General features: G+C 33.4%; 3 protein-coding genes across 21 annotated transcripts; 2 read left to right on the top strand and 1 right to left on the bottom strand.

Moving 5' to 3' along the window:
• The first annotated feature begins 97 nt into the window (after nt 1–97).
• LOC140961949 (tRNA (cytosine(38)-C(5))-methyltransferase 2-like) lies at nt 98–7,345 on the top strand. Of its 11 annotated transcripts, XR_012172420.1 has the most exons (4): nt 5,402–5,442; nt 5,576–5,686; nt 5,966–6,087; nt 6,620–7,345. XR_012172420.1 is itself a non-coding variant. In XM_073420750.1 (3 exons), the coding sequence occupies exons 1-2, from the start codon at nt 233–235 to the stop codon at nt 6,820–6,822; spliced, it is 363 nt and encodes a 120-aa protein (XP_073276851.1). In that variant the 5' UTR covers nt 103–232; the 3' UTR covers nt 6,823–6,846; nt 6,941–7,345. The 11 variants fall into 11 exon arrangements, 2 of the variants coding, with proteins under 2 accessions (XP_073276851.1, XP_073276850.1); XR_012172418.1 differs by lacking the exon at nt 5,402–5,442 and adding an exon at nt 98–331 and having other exon boundaries at nt 5,576–6,087; XR_012172415.1 differs by lacking the exon at nt 5,402–5,442 and adding an exon at nt 99–331 and having other exon boundaries at nt 5,568–6,087.
• Nucleotides 7,346–8,473: 1,128 nt separating this feature from the next.
• LOC140960830 (uncharacterized) lies at nt 8,474–12,950 on the top strand. Of its 9 annotated transcripts, none has more exons than XM_073419123.1 (5): nt 8,474–8,681; nt 9,480–9,963; nt 10,336–10,957; nt 11,946–12,208; nt 12,656–12,950. In XM_073419123.1, the coding sequence occupies exons 2-4, from the start codon at nt 9,514–9,516 to the stop codon at nt 12,176–12,178; spliced, it is 1,305 nt and encodes a 434-aa protein (XP_073275224.1). In that variant the 5' UTR covers nt 8,474–8,681; nt 9,480–9,513; the 3' UTR covers nt 12,179–12,208; nt 12,656–12,950. The 9 variants fall into 9 exon arrangements, 7 of the variants coding, with proteins under 7 accessions (XP_073275224.1, XP_073275226.1, XP_073275225.1 ...); XM_073419125.1 differs by having other exon boundaries at nt 12,721–12,950; XM_073419124.1 differs by lacking the exon at nt 12,656–12,950 and adding an exon at nt 12,362–12,591.
• A 139-nt stretch (nt 12,951–13,089) lies between these two features.
• On the bottom strand, nt 13,090–16,383 carry LOC140960832 (BIIDXI-like protein At5g11420). Its single transcript, XM_073419129.1, has 3 exons — nt 16,174–16,383; nt 14,716–15,213; nt 13,090–13,832 (listed from the first exon to the last, which is right to left on the bottom strand). The coding sequence occupies exons 1-3, from the start codon at nt 16,244–16,246 to the stop codon at nt 13,294–13,296; spliced, it is 1,110 nt and encodes a 369-aa protein (XP_073275230.1). The 5' UTR covers nt 16,247–16,383; the 3' UTR covers nt 13,090–13,293.
• Nucleotides 16,384–17,943: the final 1,560 nt, after the last annotated feature.

Here is a 17,943-nt window from a genome sequence, read left to right on the forward strand (position 1 = left end):
CTTCACTGCGCCAATGGACTCTAGTTTGAACAGTTTGGACTTTGGAGAGAGTTCGCTGCAAGATTGAGCTGGAAAGGAGAAGGGAGAGGAGAAATTATGGCGGGTTCTGGAATTCTACAGTGGCATGGTAAAACATCTTCATTTTTTAGATATTCCTGCGGAATACGTGTGGGATTTTCGTGTGACTGTGGGATCTTTTTTGTGTGAATGGTTTCCATAGAGATATTCGTTGATGAAGGCGGGAGTGAACGCGGAAGTCGTGGAAGCATTTGACATCAGCGACATAGCGAATGATGTATATGAGCACAATTTTGGCCATCATCCCCACGAGGTTTCACTTTTAATCTGTTGTCTCAGTTAAAGACTGTTCGTTGTCAATTGATCTAATCTGTGAGAGCTCTTCTGATTTTTGCTATCTCTGAAGTTTATATGACTTTATTGAAGAAGTTTTGAGTTGGATGGAGTTTTTGAAACTATTGGAGAGTATCAATTAACGGGGATATAGTTTCAAAGAAATCCCATTTAGTTCTTATCAGTAGGATAATTATCTGTATTTGCTGGAACAGTAGCTGTGTAAGAATGCATGTCGAGTTAAGGCATCCAATTTTGTTGTTAATCTGCCTCTTTGTTACGTTAGTTAGGATGATGTCTTATCCTTCACTTGTACTTTTTAACTTTTCGTTTTTTTATAAAATAATATATGCATGCATGTCTGTATATATACGCAAGTTATGGGTGTTTTATGATTTCGGTACCAGTGTTTTGCCAATCTCGTAATTAATACATCTACATTCGTTTGTGATGATTGGGGACATTCTGACCTTGAGTGCTATTGACCTTGACTCTTATGAAGCAGAAGTGTGGCTCCCTGTAAGAAATTATGACTCATACAAGAATGAAAATTCAAAAGGAAAATAAAAAACATGTGTCAACAATGGCCACGGTTATTGCACACAATTTTTGACAAAATTTTGCGTACGCACATCAACTTTAGAAAAATTGAGATACGTAAACAATTTTTCTTTTGAATCTCGTGCTCCCACATTAACTCATTGATGGTATGAGACGCCTATATAAACAAGCGTTTGAGGTCCCTAAACATACAATCTCATACAGAATAATACACCATCTATAGAGAGATTGGAGTGTTTAGAAGGCTTCAATCAGAGGAAAATCAGAAAAATCAAAAGATGATTCAATGGCTGAAGGTAACGCTCGATTTAGCTTCCGCATATTTGTTTATCATGTTTTTATATACGTGCAGCAACATGATTTTTAGAAATAATTCTAACATTTGGTATCAGAGCCGTGATACCTCTGCCTTGAAAATTTGTTTTTCATTTTCTGAAAATCCGATATCGTAAAATTTTTAAAAATTTCTTTCTGAAATTTACGTAAGAAACTTGAAGATCGGATAAATAACTTACCTGAGAATTTTGTTGACGGCTGCGCTTGATGTTCTACTTTTGAAGATTATAATTGTTTTCTAAAAGTTTTTTGATACGAGATGATCAAAAAATTTTGAGAGAAATTTTTTCTGAAAAAATTGCAGAAGACAATGAAATTAAAAGTCATACATTCGATCAATAATTTCAATATCACTTACATGCATTGAAATTATTAAAGTTGACGGCCCCACTGATTAAATGCAATTGAAAGCTTCGGTTCCCACTGATTAAATACAATGGGAAATTTCGGTTTTTATCATTATTATTTTAATAATGAAAATAAATAATAATAATAATAATAAATTTAATAATAATTAACGCGGGACCCAAAATTAATGTTGCTGGACCCACAACTTGACAATTGAATCAATTGTCGTAAAAATTTATTTATTATTTAAATAATAATAATAATAAATAAAGATTAATGTGTTATTAAGTTATATGTATAATTCGGTATGCATATAGCATTTGGTCAAATAATTTGTACACATTAAAATAATTTCAAGTTAGATGTAATTTCTAATACATGTTTAGAAATTATTTTTGCATGTTAGATATAATGTTAAATATTATAGATAAGTGTTTGATTTGTACATGCAAATTTAATATTTAATTTGTACACATTAAAATAATTTCAAATTAGATGTAATTTTTGATACATGTTTAGAAATTATTTTTGCATGTTATATATAATGTCAAATATTATGGATAAGTGTTTGATGTGTACATGCAAATTTAATATTATGTTTTCATTTATTCTTGAAATTTAAAATGCAAATAATATTAAAAAAATAATAATAATAATTTTGGTAAATATTCACATTATGTTCATATTAAATTATATTGAGTTGTTTATTATTTAAAATGAACATAAGTAAGATGTGAATATAATATTTAAAATAAAATATTTCAGATGTTCACAAATAAACAAATAATCATCACTTTATCACTACTCTGATAAAAGAGAAAAACTGATGAGGAATCCACATTTTCACATAAATGTAATCCTCACTTTATCACTACTATGTTTGAAGAGAAAAACTGATGGGGAAAGTATTTGTTCATATCAAGTTAAAAATGTGAATATAAAGTTATTTAATGAAAAATTTTGGCTTATTAAGATTCACATAAATGTGGATAATTAAGTTGAATAATAATTATAAGGTGACATAAGAAAACATGATCTGAGGGAGTTCTTAATAGATCGGTTTAAACTGCCTTGACTTGCCACCGGTCTCCCTGAAGAATGTTACTCTGACTAGGAGTTAGGTATTTAAAGGGCCTTAGCACTACCTATATTTCCTGGGAACACTCTTGGAAAGTGTTGATTGTGTTACTAAATATTATTATATAAAGATTTAAGTAAAACCAAATTTTTGTCTAGTGATCCGTATAATTTTAAATAATTAAGGTTTAGCCATAGCATCTTTAATTATGAGAAATTGTACATTAAAGTAGATTTGGATCACATTAAGAGCATTTACTAAGTATAATAAATAAATAAATAAATAAAATTGTCCAGTGATCCGTATAATTTTAAATCATTAAGGTTTAGCCACAGCACCCTTAATTATGAGAAATTATACATTAAGTCGGTTAAGGATCACATAAAAGACATTTATAAAATCAAAATTTATGTCTAGTGAATCGTTTAATTTTAAATAATTAAGGTTTGGCCACAGCATCCTTAATTATGCAAAATTATATATTAAGTGGGCTGAGAATCACATGAAAGACATTTATTAAGAGCATAAATATTTAAAAATTTGTGATTTAATGTCTTAGTGATTCGTATAATTTTAATTTATTAAAGAATATCTATGGCATCTTTAATTGAATTAAAATTATACATTAATTTTTAAATTACATTTAATAATAACAGACATAAATTACATAAAATCATTCTATCATTTTGATAATATTTTGAGATGAATAATTATGAAGAATAAATATTTTATGCATAAAGAATTTAATATCCTAGTGATTCGTATAATTTTAATTAATTGAAGAGTAGCCACAGCATCTTTGATTGAATTAAAATTATACATAAATTATAAGGATCACATTTGGTTATAAGGGATATAAATTGTAATTAATTATATTTGAACATTGAAATTTATCTCACAAGAAATTTCGTTATGTTAAATATAATTAATTAGGATACAATATTGAATTATTTTCTTAATTTATTCACATGGATTGAGAATTGAATATAATTTAATATTTATATCATTAAGTTGTATGAATCTAATTGAATTAAAAATTCGGTCCACAGACAATTTTTATGTTAGTGATTCATATGTAGATCATGATTTACATGGATAAAACATGACATATGGTTTATTGTTTCATAACGTTAGCATGAATTCATTAATTTTGCAGCATATTGCTATTACTCTGATATTAATTTCTTGAAAATGACTTAATTAGTGGGAGCGATCAAATTCATAATATTGATCATTATGATGCTCATTCATCCACACAAGTTATATGTCTTAATGCTCATAAAAATATTGAATGATAAAAAATTCAATAGCAAGTAATGATGTCTGAAAGTTGGTTCAATTGTCATTCATTTTTTTAGATGAGTCTTCAGAACAAATAAAGTCTCATTAGGCAACATCGAACAACATAAAGAATTCTTCTCTAGTGATGATGAATATTTAATATTTCAAGATTAAGAAAAAGATATGAATTGAAACATGTCTCACATTAGTGGTATTTTAGGTTTTACAATGTTATCTCTTCATTAAGTTTTGTTGAGAATATTATGGGTCATTTGAAATACCAAAAAGTCAGTGGGAGCTTAATTATTATCAGAGTAATATAAGTATTTGACCACTAAAAAAGCTGCAAAATGTTTTGGGTTACCTTTATGGTATTAAAGTTTTACATGCTTATGTGAGACGAATTGACAATTTGGAAAGTGATTTGCTACTTCCACTATTGAGTCAAAATTCGTCATTGAAGCACTATTGTGTGGTGTATTTTAAGGAGTTTCATTATGGGTTTAGAATTATGAATTCTATGTCTAAGCCATTAAGACTATATTAATGCAATTCAGTTATGTTCTTCGTGACTAAAGCGGTGGTCGAATTAAGTATATCAACATAATGTATTTTAAACCGTTGGAGAACGTGTTAATAAAGTGGTCATTGAACACGTTAGCATTAAATTGGTGATCTTTTAATCTAAAGGCATGCAAATTTCAGATATTAAAGGATCATATGGTAATTACTGATGTATTTGATTCATAATAAATTTATGTTATATACATTTTGTTTTGATAATGAAACGCATTCAGTTATGATATTTCTCATATTCAGTTATGTACATATTCAGTTATTTTGAGAAAAATATCAATAAAGTTGGACCTCGAATATACATTGGGTTTATTCATTAAGTTATACAGATTTGAGAGACATAATGCATTGTGATACATGGAAGATCATACTCGCTTTTAGACAACTGGTCGCCATGATTCATGTATTTTGTTTTCTCCTATGGTAAATGAGATAGATGTGTCAAGTGGGAGAATGTAAGAAATTATGACACATATAAGAATGAAAATTCAAAAGGAAAATTAAAAACGTGTGTCAACAATGGCGACGACTATTGCACACAATTTTTGACAAAATTTTGCGTACGCACATCAACTTTAGAAAAATTGAGATGCGTAAACAATTTTTCTTTTGAATCTCGTGCTCCCACATTAACTCATTGATGGTATGAGACGCCTATATATACAAGCGTTTGAGGTCACTAAACATACAATCTCATACAGAATAATACACCATCTATAGAGAGATTGAAGTGTTTAGAAGGCTTCAATCAGAGGAAAATCAGAAAAATCAAAAGATGATTCAATGGCTGGAGGTAACGCTCGATTTAGTTTCCGCATATTTGTTTATCATGTTTTTATATACGTGCAGAAACATGATTTTTAGAAAAAATTCTAACACCCCCCCTCCTTGCCTACCTTACACACGACAGGGTGATGGATTGCTTTCCCTTGTTTATTTTTCCTTAACATTATATTGTGTTTTTCTGCTTTTGGAAAATGGAATCATGTTTTCCTGGTCCATTGCTGTTAGTTTCTTAAAATTACTATACTTTAAGGTCTCCAGAAAGGGTCGGGTGATGCTATAGCTTCATCTTTTTTGAGTATTCTCGAACTCATCCCTCAGACTTCACGGCCTCCACTTATGCTCTTTGTGGAGAATGTAGTTGGATTTGAGGTTTGTTATGCTATGTTTACCTTTCAGTTTGGGCTAATAAACATTGTAAGTATCTAGCTCAAAAATGAATATGATTCTCCATAAAATCAGTTTTTAGATGGTTTTCTGAATTCCGGATTTTCTTGTCTTGTGAAGTGTCTTTATATAACCAGGGATCTCACTAAACCTAAGTACTGAAAAGAGAAGGCACCGGGGCATCAAGTTTAGCCTGTTATTTATTGTCGCCTTACCATTTCTTAAAACTTTTGTGCATCTATGCTATTTCGTTGTTTGTTGCAGACTTCTGATACACATGAAAAGATGATTTCTATGCTGAGAGAGATTTATTTTGAACCGCAAAATTTATTCTAAGCCCTTTGCAGTTTGGTGTGCAGTATTCTCGGCCTTGACATTTTTGCCTGGTATCTCTCTTTCTGTGCTTTATTTTTCTTGTTCTACATAGCATCGACAGATCTACTAGCGAATACATATCTCTAGGCAGCATATCACATTAATTTATGGTCTGTAGTTACTCCATGCATGATATGGAAATGTCAAAACATGTCGAAACTTTATTTTGCTATTGTTTTACCATCTATTCGTAGGGTGCCCACTTGATTCAATTTAACTTTAACATTGTCACACCATTTAACTTTAGCATTTTTTAAAATTTTCAGAATTTGTTGGTATTGCCAAGCTTGTATATAAGATTAAACTTTGTAAAAAGGGTTGAAAATTCTATATTATGCTCTATGACTGATATTGATTGAGGCTAATTGGTTTGAAATCCACAATTATTTTGGCATTAATAAACGGTAGCAATTTTTGTTGCTTTTTATTCAGATTCTTTTGCTAACATGTTGTGGCAAACCATTTATGTAATCAAACTTCAGGCTAAAAGGAAACCTCTGTCTTTTCATAAAGCACAAGTCAATAGTTACCTTGGGGCACCAGGCCCTGTACTGGCGTCTGATGAAAGCATGGTGACTAGAGAAGGAGTAGAGTTAAATGGATACTGGGATAAATTGCTTGAAAATTGTCGGCCCATAGAAGATTTTCTGGATTTGAAGAATTGTATTTCTGATCCGGAGGAATCTAAAGAAGGAACTAGGCCCTTCAACAATCCTTTGAAACAGTATTGTGTTCCATCAGCCTGATAGAAAGACGGGGGAGTGCTATGGGTATCCTTTTTCTCCTTTGCTTTTTGATATTTTTCTGTAAGCATATTTGTTCTCTTATAGTTGGCATTCAAACAATTCCTTAAAAAGATTGCAGATATTGTTTTCCCAGAGTCACGACAATGCTGTTGTTTCACGAAAAGTTATTTTCGATAACGTGAAAGGCACGGGTTACCTTTTGGCAACTGTCCCGGTAGTGTGCATCAAAACCAATTGACTTCTATGATATTTTCAATTACATATAACCCAATCACTCTTCATAATAAGAAAAGAATCATAAACCAACTCTAACTTCAGCTTGAGTCTGCAGTATATTAATCACAAGAAACAGAAGAGCCCTTTCCAATCACTTGCCAAAAGCATCCATTAATTGTTTTCAGTTTTTCCTGTATCCCAGCTTGTGTCACATGCAGACTTATTTGTTGTCGGTTATGATGAGAACGCTTTTCAAGGAATGGAACATGATTCTGAAAATATACACTGCAACTATTTTGTCCTACAATTTATCTAACATGGGAAAACGACACTTAAAATAGGCGATGAGTGTCAAATAGGGAAGCTCAATTGACTTCAGTTCTCAACTTCTCACGATAATCTTCTTTTTGTTCCTGCGTTTATGCTTTGCTAGGTAACAGTTTGAGCGTTGGAGTGATGGCGTCGCTGCTACGCTATTTTTTCGCTGACGACACATTATAATCGATATTGCTGCAGATATGTCATACAATGACCAAAACACGAGATGGGAGATAAAACTGATATTCAAGAGACCTTGTTTCATCTTTGCAATTTTTGTGTAAAGAGTAATATGCCCTCTTTTATCGTATGTAATAATTTTACTTGTATCGAATCACTTGTCAAATTGTTTGGTTTGACACTGAATTTATATTAGAGATTGTTTTCATCTCAAAATATGCAGTTCGAATGTTGATAGGCATGTTAATTTATATCAGGATTTAATTTTATTAAAATATTCCAAATATGTAATAGTTTTGTCATTGTCGAAGTGATATATTGACATAATAAACATCATCCGATTAAAGAAGAATCGTCGCTTCAAATTGACGTCAAAACAAATATTTATATGTTGTAAAAGTTTTATTATATTTCAGGGATATACAACGTATAAAATATTTATTATGTCACCAAATGCAAAATAACATTAATATTAAATGTGTACTAAAAAAAATGCTTTTTCCTCCATTCAAAGTTCAATTACATGCAAAATAATCATTGCTCACATACACGCATTTTATTATGTATGTTATGTTTATATTTTAAAATTATTTTGATGTAAATGATGTTTAATATTAAACTACAAAGATCCTAATACATTATATTTTTGTCACAAATTGTTTCTCGTTAAAGAATCAAAAATAAGTATTTATTTATGTAATTAACGAAACACATTGCACTAAAAATATTTTAAATAAGTTTAAAATTATATCATGATCAGATTGCTTAGTTATTTAATTTAACATAGTAAATATAGTAAAGATTACTTTGAAATATGGACCGTTTCGTGGTAATAATTTTGGAGTTGAATACTTTATTGTTTAATTTTTATTCTAATATTTTACTTATTATTTTAAGTTTGGGAGTAAAAAATGTTATTTGTTGGGAGTACGTGATTTCCAACAGGCGAGTGACCAATAATATTTTTTCCTGCTCCAACACAAATTTGGTGGTTTGGTAAAAATTAAGGCCCTGCATTTGCAAATTAAATAAACCCTAAAAACGATCAAGATAAGAATCAACGTCTGTTTTAAAGAGAGAGCATGGATCAAAACCTTCAAATATAGCAGTTCTGATACAAAAATCCATCCAATTTTGAAGAAAAGGCAAGTGTTTTTTTTTTTGTTGAAGTTTTTGGGTTTTATTTCGGTTCATCGAATTTTAAAATTAATGGCTGTTCAGCGGTTTAAATTTGGGGCTTTTGAAAAATTGTGTTTTATTTCGATTTAGAATTTAATTCCTTTATTATTTGGTTGAAATTTTAGTTATTAAATATATTTTTTAATGATCATGAATATGAACTGGTTAACAGGTTTGTCTGTAATTTCTTATACATACGGGAAATCGTGAAATCAGCTTAAACTATTTTATCCTGGAAATTTCGTGTGGGGAATCTGGTCATACCTGTTTTTTTTTTTTTTTTTTTTTTTCTTTTGATAAATAAATAGGATTCTGTGGTGAATTAACATTTCTTGAATTGATTTGGAGGTTTTAAGTCAACAGAGATCATTTGTGATATGAACTGGTCCAAATCAATTATTAGTTTGTATTGTTGTTCCAGAGGCTAATATTTGGTGATAAATTAGCAATCAGGAATATGTTTCGGCTTTGCGATGTCAAGTGATTTATGGATAAAAACCGTGAGTATTCCGAAAAAAAAAAAGATGGAATCACTAAAGTCTCTTTAAATAACATCTATGGTTGTTCCACATAAGAAACCAATAGATTTATTCATTAATTTTTCAGTCGTGTTTGCTGTATTAGCTTCTGTTCTTGCAAGATTGAGCCTATAGCATGGTTGATATGAAGGAAGTGCTGGGCTTTCAGCAGCCTTATTTATATTAGTATTTATTTTCATCTCCATATTGTTTTGTGCAATAACTCACTTTTCTTCGTCACCACAGGTTTTATTATATTTATGGTACAAGATCATTTATAATGAGATTCAGAAAGGGGGATAAAGTAGAGGTAATGAACAAAGAAGAAGGAGAAATATCATGGAATACTGCAGAGATACTGTCTGGTAATGGCATTACTTATCGGGTGCAGTATGACTTTTATTGTGGTCTGCCCAGAGAACAATTGGTGGCGACAGTATCTTGTAAGCTTGTTAGGCCATGCCCTCCTCTTGTACAAGGAGCAGAACACTATGTTACCGGTGATGTTGTGGAGGTTTTTTATGAATCTTCATGGAAGATTTCTGCTCTCTTGAAGATTTTGCGTGGTAAAAAAGGTAATATGAGCAATGAAATTCGTTTCCAGGATGCTTCCTTCCAAAATCAGTACTTGGTAAGATTGCTTGGGTGCTCAAAGGAACTAATTATTGCCCAGTCGGACATCAGGACGAGACAAACCTGGCATGATGAGAGATGGTTTCTGATGGAAAAGGTTCTATTTCTTCTTCTCTTTTTTTCCTGCAAGCAATGCAAACATTTTTTTTCTTTTTTTCTTTCTATTTCAACTTTTATGCCGAAATATTATCTTGATTTCAGCAGTTTGGATTTATGAATGTATTGATTTATCTGGTTGATCTCGTTTTCTGCGGGTTTTATGCTTCATTGTAAGTTTTATTATTATTGAGTGCTTATCTTTATAGGACTTCTGGTTTTTTGTATTAATTAATTGTTATTGCTAATGATACCATGTACAGTAGTGCAGATCCATATATTAGTCTTCCTTGTGAAGTATCCTTTTCTATGTACATATGTCGAAGATGTCCCTGTTCGCATTCACTGATCTCCTAGTTTCTCCTGTTTACAGTGTTGCAGAGGAGGCGAGGACGTTATAGCTAGAATGAACTTTGAGGTGCTAGAAGGTGATGGAAAGGTTAAAAATCAACCACAAAAAGATTGTTGGAAGACTCCGGATGAGATTTCCTTTTTGAAATTGCCCAATATCTTTTTAAGGCCCCAAAAGAGGAAGCTCTTGTATCAGTCCTCTACTATTGCTGCGCTTGATGGACGTGTCGGAAAACTAAGAGAAATTCAAAAAGATGGCAAGGAGCTGTGGCTGGTTGCTGCCCCAGTGCTTGAAAAGGTAGATGCTGTTGCTTCCCCGAGAGAACTTCTGGGCGGAAAAAACATGCATGCTTCCTCTAACATTACATCAAATGGACATAATCAAAAGGAGAGGAGAAAACAAAAAGATGTTCTTGACTTTTCTGGGGTCAGAAATTCTGAATTAAATGGTTCTGACAGTGATGCCTGTTCTGTGGGTAGCTGTTGCATTGCTGATCGATGTCCAAACAACTGTCATAGTCATTTAAAGCCCCCTTGTGGGCAAGATAGAGACACCCTCAGCAGCGATGCAGAGTCAGTTTGTTCAGGCATTGAGAGGAAAAGTTGTTCCCTTCCTCCAAATGAAGAAATTGAAGTCAGTATTCGTAAGTTAGAGTTGCATGCTTATCGCTGCACTCTGGAAGTTTTGTATGCTTCTGGTCCCTTGAGTTGGGAACAGGAATCATTGTTGACAAATCTTCGTATTACGCTCCACATTTCAAATGATGAACATTTGAAGGAGCTGAAGCATCTAATATCTGCGAAAACTGCTGTTTTTGTTTAGTAACAAGAGAATAAATGTTGATTCCTCCTCTTTTTGTAGAAGGATTTAGAGCCAGTCTTTTCTGTTTTAACAATGTAAAAGGCAACTTGAACATTATGCTCTTTATCTTCTGTCATTCAATATTATATCCACGTCTCTCTGCATAGTTACCTTTTTTTTTAAAAATAAGAGATATGTCTCACATTTGTGTTCATTTAATCAATGCATACCTTTCTTTCAAAGAAATAATTAAATTCATATTTGTTTTTCATATGGTGCGCGGTTTTTCATTTGTTGAGAGTCTAGAATATGCTAGCGACAGCTTCAACATCTTTCTACTATAAGACACTTATTGGGGGCAAAGCATTATATATTTTATCTTACAGGTTGTAGAAATCCATACAAGTCTAGAGTGAATGATGATGCAATAATCCTTTGAAGGGCCCCTTTCAATATGAGATGTCTGTAGTAATCTTCTGTTTCTCTGCGTTTCTTTGATATATTATAAACTCCAACATGTACATGATAGGTAAAGCTAGCTGTTAATCAACAAAAGTGCTGACTTTTGTTGATGAATTGTTGAAGGACAATATCATCTGCAGGCTGTCTACTGATTTGCGAATGCATATAAACGCTAAATGCTGAAGGAAATGCTTAGTTTTAGTTCTGTTTCCATATTTGGAGGATTGGAGTGTTGAAAAGTAAATATTTGTTTTGGGTTTGGTGTTCGTTGCAATATTTTAAGTTTGGTTTCCATCGTGCACATTGGGCTTCACAAATTTTAGTTTGAATATATGTTGATCAATCTTCAACTCCCTTGCATTTTCCAGGGCTACGGTTGGATGCATCTATAATTTGTTTCCAAAGGTTTAAAGATGATGCCAGGTTTTGCCACTACTCTCCTGGCATTAACTTTTGGACGCTTCGGCTGTCTACCTTCAAACAGATGCAAACAACCTTTGGCCATTCCCTGAATTTACAGTTTAGCGTCTGTTTATTTTACTTAAGCATCAACTGGATATACTACATACAATTCTTCTGCTGGATGAGTAAGTACCTCTAAATGTAAGAGAAGAGCATCGGCCAAAACAAGGTTCTTATCTTGCTGAATTTGTGTTATTTTATCGTGTCCGGAATATGTTTAAGTGATTGCGTCATTTATAAGTTTTTCACTTATGAATGATTGAGTTCCTAGTATGCATTTACTTGACTCTAGTGCACATTCACTAACTTCAATCTGCATCAGTTGGCACTGTTGATTGTTTATGTGTGGATGGAAGTCTTGAAATGAAGGAGCTATTGAAGTCTTCATGCTGTTTCACGAGATTCTAGTCAGTTTGAATGCTGAACTGGTTTGCTCGTGAACATGTAATTTCTGATAATTGTGTTATCTGCTTTGTTATGCTATCGCATATCCTTGATATTATTTGACGAGATTCAGTCTGTTTACATGCATTTTTACAAGTTTTTTCCTGGTTTGCTTGCTCCCATTACGTACACAATCCACTGTGACCATTAAAGTACATCTTTATATTGACAGTGAATACATTGCAAGTATCTCAAAAGAAAAGTTGAGTTTAGACGATGTTGTGTCTCCTGTTGCAGAACTTTATATGAGGAGATAGAGTTTCGGAGCAAAGAGCCGAGAGAAAGGTTGAAGCACATCAACTGATCAACATAAGACTAAAAAATGATTCGGGTGAGTGGTTATTCAATGGGTGTGTGCACGAGTATGGTTTCATTACGCGATATAATTTATTATCATTTATAACAGCGAGTATTAGTTAGGTCATTAAAGGACGGAGAAGCTGACATATTAAATATGAAGACGTCATTATTTTATTTACGTACTTTTATGTGGTCGACATTTACTTAGGCTCCACCATCCAGATAATTGTACAATCCTGCATTTTCTTGCACACACAGCGGGGACCATCACTATAAATATAGATACATTTAAGATACCTCCCAACGAAAGTCAAATTTTCCAATTTACTGAATTCAAAATACAGTATAACATTTGATAATTCAATCCCACTCCTGATATATAGACTGTCAAGTCTTCCAACTTGGTATTTAAATAACATTTCTAAATAGTAATAAAAAATTTGACACGTTCTTACATAATCCAAACATTCTTAGTATTATACATTATCCCAAGATCTCAAGTAGCTTTGTTTAAACGAGTCGTCTGGGGTTTCGAATGCTAAGCAACTTTGTATCATCAACAACAGGTCCGCAGAGTGAAGCATAGTCATCACTCCTCATATGGTAATAAGTGCTCAGAAACATGATACGTGTACGATTTGAAACCGCCACGAACCGCAGCACGGCTCGTTTGTATCCGCCTGTCCCTTCTGACTCATAAGGAACTTTGAGGGTGTCCCTACCAGCAAAGGCCTCGACAATCATCGACCCCTCGCACGAGTTGCTGGCATCACCGACTGCAAAAGTAAGCTCATAAGTCTTCCCTGCGATGGTTCGGGCCACCTGGGCAATGGCGCTTTCTCGGCCCCCAACGAGCTCAATGGCCCTCTGGCCGTGTGGGACAGAGAAATGGGCAGCGTCGATGTATTTCACAGCTTTCAGGGATTCAACCATCCAGGCTGGAAGGGCAGAGTTATCATCCTCAATGTTAGGTGGGATTAGGACACCCGTAGTAGCATTGGGAAACATATATGCACCTTCTTCGAAGTCGGCATTTTTCAGTAGGTTAACTGCACAGAAGAATAAACATATACATACAGTGAGTTTGTCGAGTAGCAGTCAGCAACACAATTATTGTCCAAATCATTTTGGTTTGCGTGTATCTTTACCGCATACATATGACCTGACTTTCATCTTATAAACCAATTTTTTGGATTTATGCTCAACAGTTTTACTCTCCTTGAGAACAATAAAACGGGGAGCATGACTTGTGAATTTGCTATGGCTGATGTCAATAATATCTCATGGATCCACGTCTTAAACTGCATTGAAGTTCAAGTCCCTACCAACTTCTCATTAGATGCAAATTATGAGCAAGTAAATTTGGTATCTCTCCCACCTGATAGGCTAATCTATTCATCCTTTCTCTATCTATAAAAATTAAGCATGCCCGTATCTCTTCACCGTTAGAGATGTAAATTAGTAGTCGGCTCAAAATCTTCTGTCCTCGCTGTATAGAACTAAAGGCAGTAAATTCATAACCAACAGTCAGCATTAATATCACCTTTGGAGGGATAATCAGAAACACAGAAAAAATAAATTATGAAAATCAAACCTCTGCAAATAAATTAATCGCAGATGAATGATTAAAGGGAAAATTTCATTTCTTGTTCCCAAAAAGAGGTGGTGTATAAGTGTAGGACCAAAAACTTCATCGCCATTTTAATGGAACCTGATGTGCACATGCAAGTAACTTAATGACTGAAGAAAACATTACAAAACGATCGATGCTTTCTAAAACAAAAGCACATATATATTAGCAATCTCTATTGCACTTTAGGACCACTTTTTGAGTTAAGCTTTGGTGGTAATGTCATTCAACTACTGAGTACATTCTGTGAATAGAGTGGCAGAGGCAGAGTTTGGTAATAAACAATATAATGCTGAACTTACATTTAGTAGCTTTAGGAGGATTTAAAACTCGAATACCAATTGAATCAATCAGCGGTCCGCATGCCGGATCTTCTTCTTCTCCTGGATTGTGAAGCAGAATTTCAGCCACATCGAAAACCGCTCGGAAAGCCCACGCATACAAATCCCAGCCGCTACTACTGTACAATGTTTGAATCGGCATCACCCCGAAGTCCGGTTTCACGGACACATTAAGCTCCTCGGCCTGAGCACATGTTCGAGCAGCACTAAACGTTATTGCATACAAACTTCCTACGGTAACATTTACTCGCTGCTTAATGGACGCTTCGTTTCCAAGCCTAACCGCAGCAAACCCCTCAGGTACCACTAGTAACATGTCACCTTGCTTTTGCCCGGCTTTGATGTACTCAACAAATCCTGAAGTCTCCCAATGTGGTATAGCGTTGGATTTAAGTACAACAGTTCCATTAAGGTCCGAGGACTTTGGAGCCTCCTCAAAGTTGCCGTTATCCAGCGGCCCTGCATTTTTTTGTACAATACATATGGCTTTAGTCTTCGGCATTTTAGATTACCATCAAGAGGGGAAAAGGGAAGGGCTACTATATCTACTCTTACCGCCAGCTCAAGTGGTTTACGGCGATATTTGAAAGTTCATGCTTTGACATGTCTTAAGACAAAGATGCATCATAATTCAAATAATACCGAATTAGTAAATGTAAATTTCATTTCTTTATGATTTATACTGTAAACTAACTTCTTGGCCCGCGACCAAGTTGTATGAAATCCCCTGCAAACGATGAATGGCTGTGGAATATTAAATGGAATGTCGTTCTCTTTGATAATAAAGCAATAGTTTTTCTTGATATATGAATCTAACAAATACTCATTGGTCTCATTCTCTGTTAGTACATTCCCGAGGAAGCCAATGAATCCTCAAATCGATCAATCACATCACATTATCAACGCAATATATGTCGGCATTATATAAAGTTTATTTTTACTAAAAAAAAAGGTTACTTGAAATAATTTTATATTCTTAAAAGAGAGGTGACAGGTTAGCATTCATCTGTAGCCACCATAATGATTTACATCATTAATTTCGCGGGCCGGGCTTCGGTGATTACATTCTTCTCAAAAATAATAATTCCAGATCGAAATACGTTAATGCAACCAAATCAATGGCTCCCTCCAACCATTCAAGTGTGGAAAGGAGCAAACTTCATTAATGAAATTCAAAGTTTAAAAAATCTTGAAATCGATTTTCTGCCTGATTTAAACCTTGGCCCATTTCAGCAATAAGCACCGTACACGTACACCCACCAAAAACATTATGAGCATTAAATAACCAAAACAGTAACGATATGTGTCAAGAAAATGCATCGAAAACCAAGTTCTTGGAGCCCAAAAAACCACAGAAAACTCAAAACAGAAGCTTCGTAATGTTACGTAAATCAAAAGAATGATGCTTAGTTTGTTTACCATCTTTGAAGGCAAAAGCAAAGCGACAAGTGGCGACACACAGTAGCACCGACAACACAGTGAAACCCCTCATTCTTGGCTCACAGCTGTGCGCTCTTGCGGTACAGAGAGTTAGTGGTTGAATTATGAGTTCTGCGATGCTTGGAATTGGGATTCGAAATAGGCCTTTTTATGCATGCTAGAGTTCAAAAGTGGGCTCTGTTTATGGGTTTAATTACGTTGGTGTCCAAACTACATATTCAATACGAGGGGCGTTCGTGTAACTTGACCGAGAGTCTCTTGAACGATGAGTTCAGTGGCCTCACATGGGCTCATTTAATGACCATTTTGCCCTCTTATCGGTTCTGTTCTCTTTGGAGAGAGCCGACTGTTACGATATAGGTCATGGGTGGAAAGGAATTTGAATATTTTATTGGTTACAATTATTTTTAAATTTCCGGCTTAAATTTGTTTGGAAAACAAAATAATTTTTAATATAATTTTGTATAATATCCAATCTCATATTAGAAACTAAGAAAATTATATTTTGGGTTTTGTATTTTTTAATTTTTTTATTTTTAATTTTGTAATGATGAGTTTGTATTTTGAGTGGGTCTCATGTGAGATCGTCTCACGGATCTTAATCTGTGAGACGGGTCAACCGTACCCATAATCACAATAAAAAATAATACTCTTAGCATAAAGAGTAATAATTTTTCATGGATGACCCAAATAAGATATCCGTCTCACAAATACGACCGATGAGACCGTCTCACACAAGTTTTTGCCTTGTATTTTTTAGTCATGTAGCTCGCTTGAGTCGTACAAAATGAGAGTGAGGTTGGCTTATATATATATATAAATCATCATTAAATACATTTGTAAACTGATCAAGTATATTTTACACTAGTAAGTATTTTGAGATCTGTCAGCACTGCTCATATTTATAATAAATAATTTTTTTGTATGAAAATTAATATTTTTCACGAGCGACTCAAATAGAAAATCTGACTCACAAAATTGATCGGTGAGAATTGTGATATCACAAAAAATGACATATTATGTGGACCTCACATTAAATTAAATATATAAGAAATGTATGATCTGTATCGTCACAGAAGATACATTTAATTTGGGTGTATTATAATAAAATTAAATTTCATCTATATATGTTTCGATTTTATATGTAAATTTAAACCAAATTTATAATTACTAAATCCGTAGAACTAATAAAATGATATTTATAAAATTGTTTGTGACATAACGCCAAGATGTTCCATCAGTGCTCGCATGTGACAATCTTTTCCATTATAAAAGTTCTAACGTCAATATCGTGAAAATCCACAAAATTAAATTAAAATAAAGTAATACGAAAAAATTATTTTTTTAGACTCATTCATCAGTATATAGGGAAATAATTTTTTTTTAAAAAAAAAAAAGAAAAAAGGGCAAAATTAACCTTTTCTGAATTATATGGGGATCACCTCAATTGTTTTTAGAATAGAGATAAACATGGCACGAGATTTTGGGGCCCAGTAAAATAAATGGGCCCACCATAGGGAGCAGATAGGTTAGGTACTAGAAAATCTATCGGATCTAATCGGAAACCGCAAGAAATGGGTTGTTTTTGGGCCTAGATTTACGTGGGCCTACAAGTTAATGAACAAGACCCCCCCGTAAAGAATTTCAGCCTCATCTCTCGTTTCTCAACTTTTTAGAATATGAAATACTTATATTATTACATATTCAGGTTGAATTTGGATAAGAAAATATAAGAGGTAATTAAAACTG

This window comes from Primulina huaijiensis, chromosome 16, assembly GCF_012295235.1.
Source record: "Primulina huaijiensis isolate GDHJ02 chromosome 16, ASM1229523v2, whole genome shotgun sequence".
Taxonomy (NCBI): domain Eukaryota; kingdom Viridiplantae; phylum Streptophyta; class Magnoliopsida; order Lamiales; family Gesneriaceae; genus Primulina; species Primulina huaijiensis.

Excerpts from the sequence above, each read along its gene's own strand:
- LOC140961949 (XM_073420749.1), top strand. The coding sequence starts at position 233 with ATGAAGGCGGGAGTGAACGCGGAAGTCGTGGAAGCATTTGACATCAGC. Across the intron at positions 332-6,558 it reads TTGGCCATCATCCCCACGAG|GCTAAAAGGAAACCTCTGTC; the intron begins GTTTCACTTTTA and ends ATCAAACTTCAG.
- LOC140960830 (XM_073419123.1), top strand. The coding sequence starts at position 9,514 with ATGAGATTCAGAAAGGGGGATAAAGTAGAGGTAATGAACAAAGAAGAA. Across the intron at positions 9,964-10,335 it reads GATGGTTTCTGATGGAAAAG|TGTTGCAGAGGAGGCGAGGA; the intron begins GTTCTATTTCTT and ends TCCTGTTTACAG. Across the intron at positions 10,958-11,945 it reads AGAAATTGAAGTCAGTATTC|GGCTACGGTTGGATGCATCT; the intron begins GTAAGTTAGAGT and ends TGCATTTTCCAG.
- LOC140960832 (XM_073419129.1), bottom strand. The coding sequence starts at position 16,246 with ATGAGGGGTTTCACTGTGTTGTCGGTGCTACTGTGTGTCGCCACTTGT. Across the intron at positions 15,214-16,173 it reads TGCTTTTGCCTTCAAAGATG|GGCCGCTGGATAACGGCAAC; the intron begins GTAAACAAACTA and ends AAAAAAATGCAG. Across the intron at positions 13,833-14,715 it reads TCCTCCTAAAGCTACTAAAT|TTAACCTACTGAAAAATGCC; the intron begins GTAAGTTCAGCA and ends TCTTCTGTGCAG.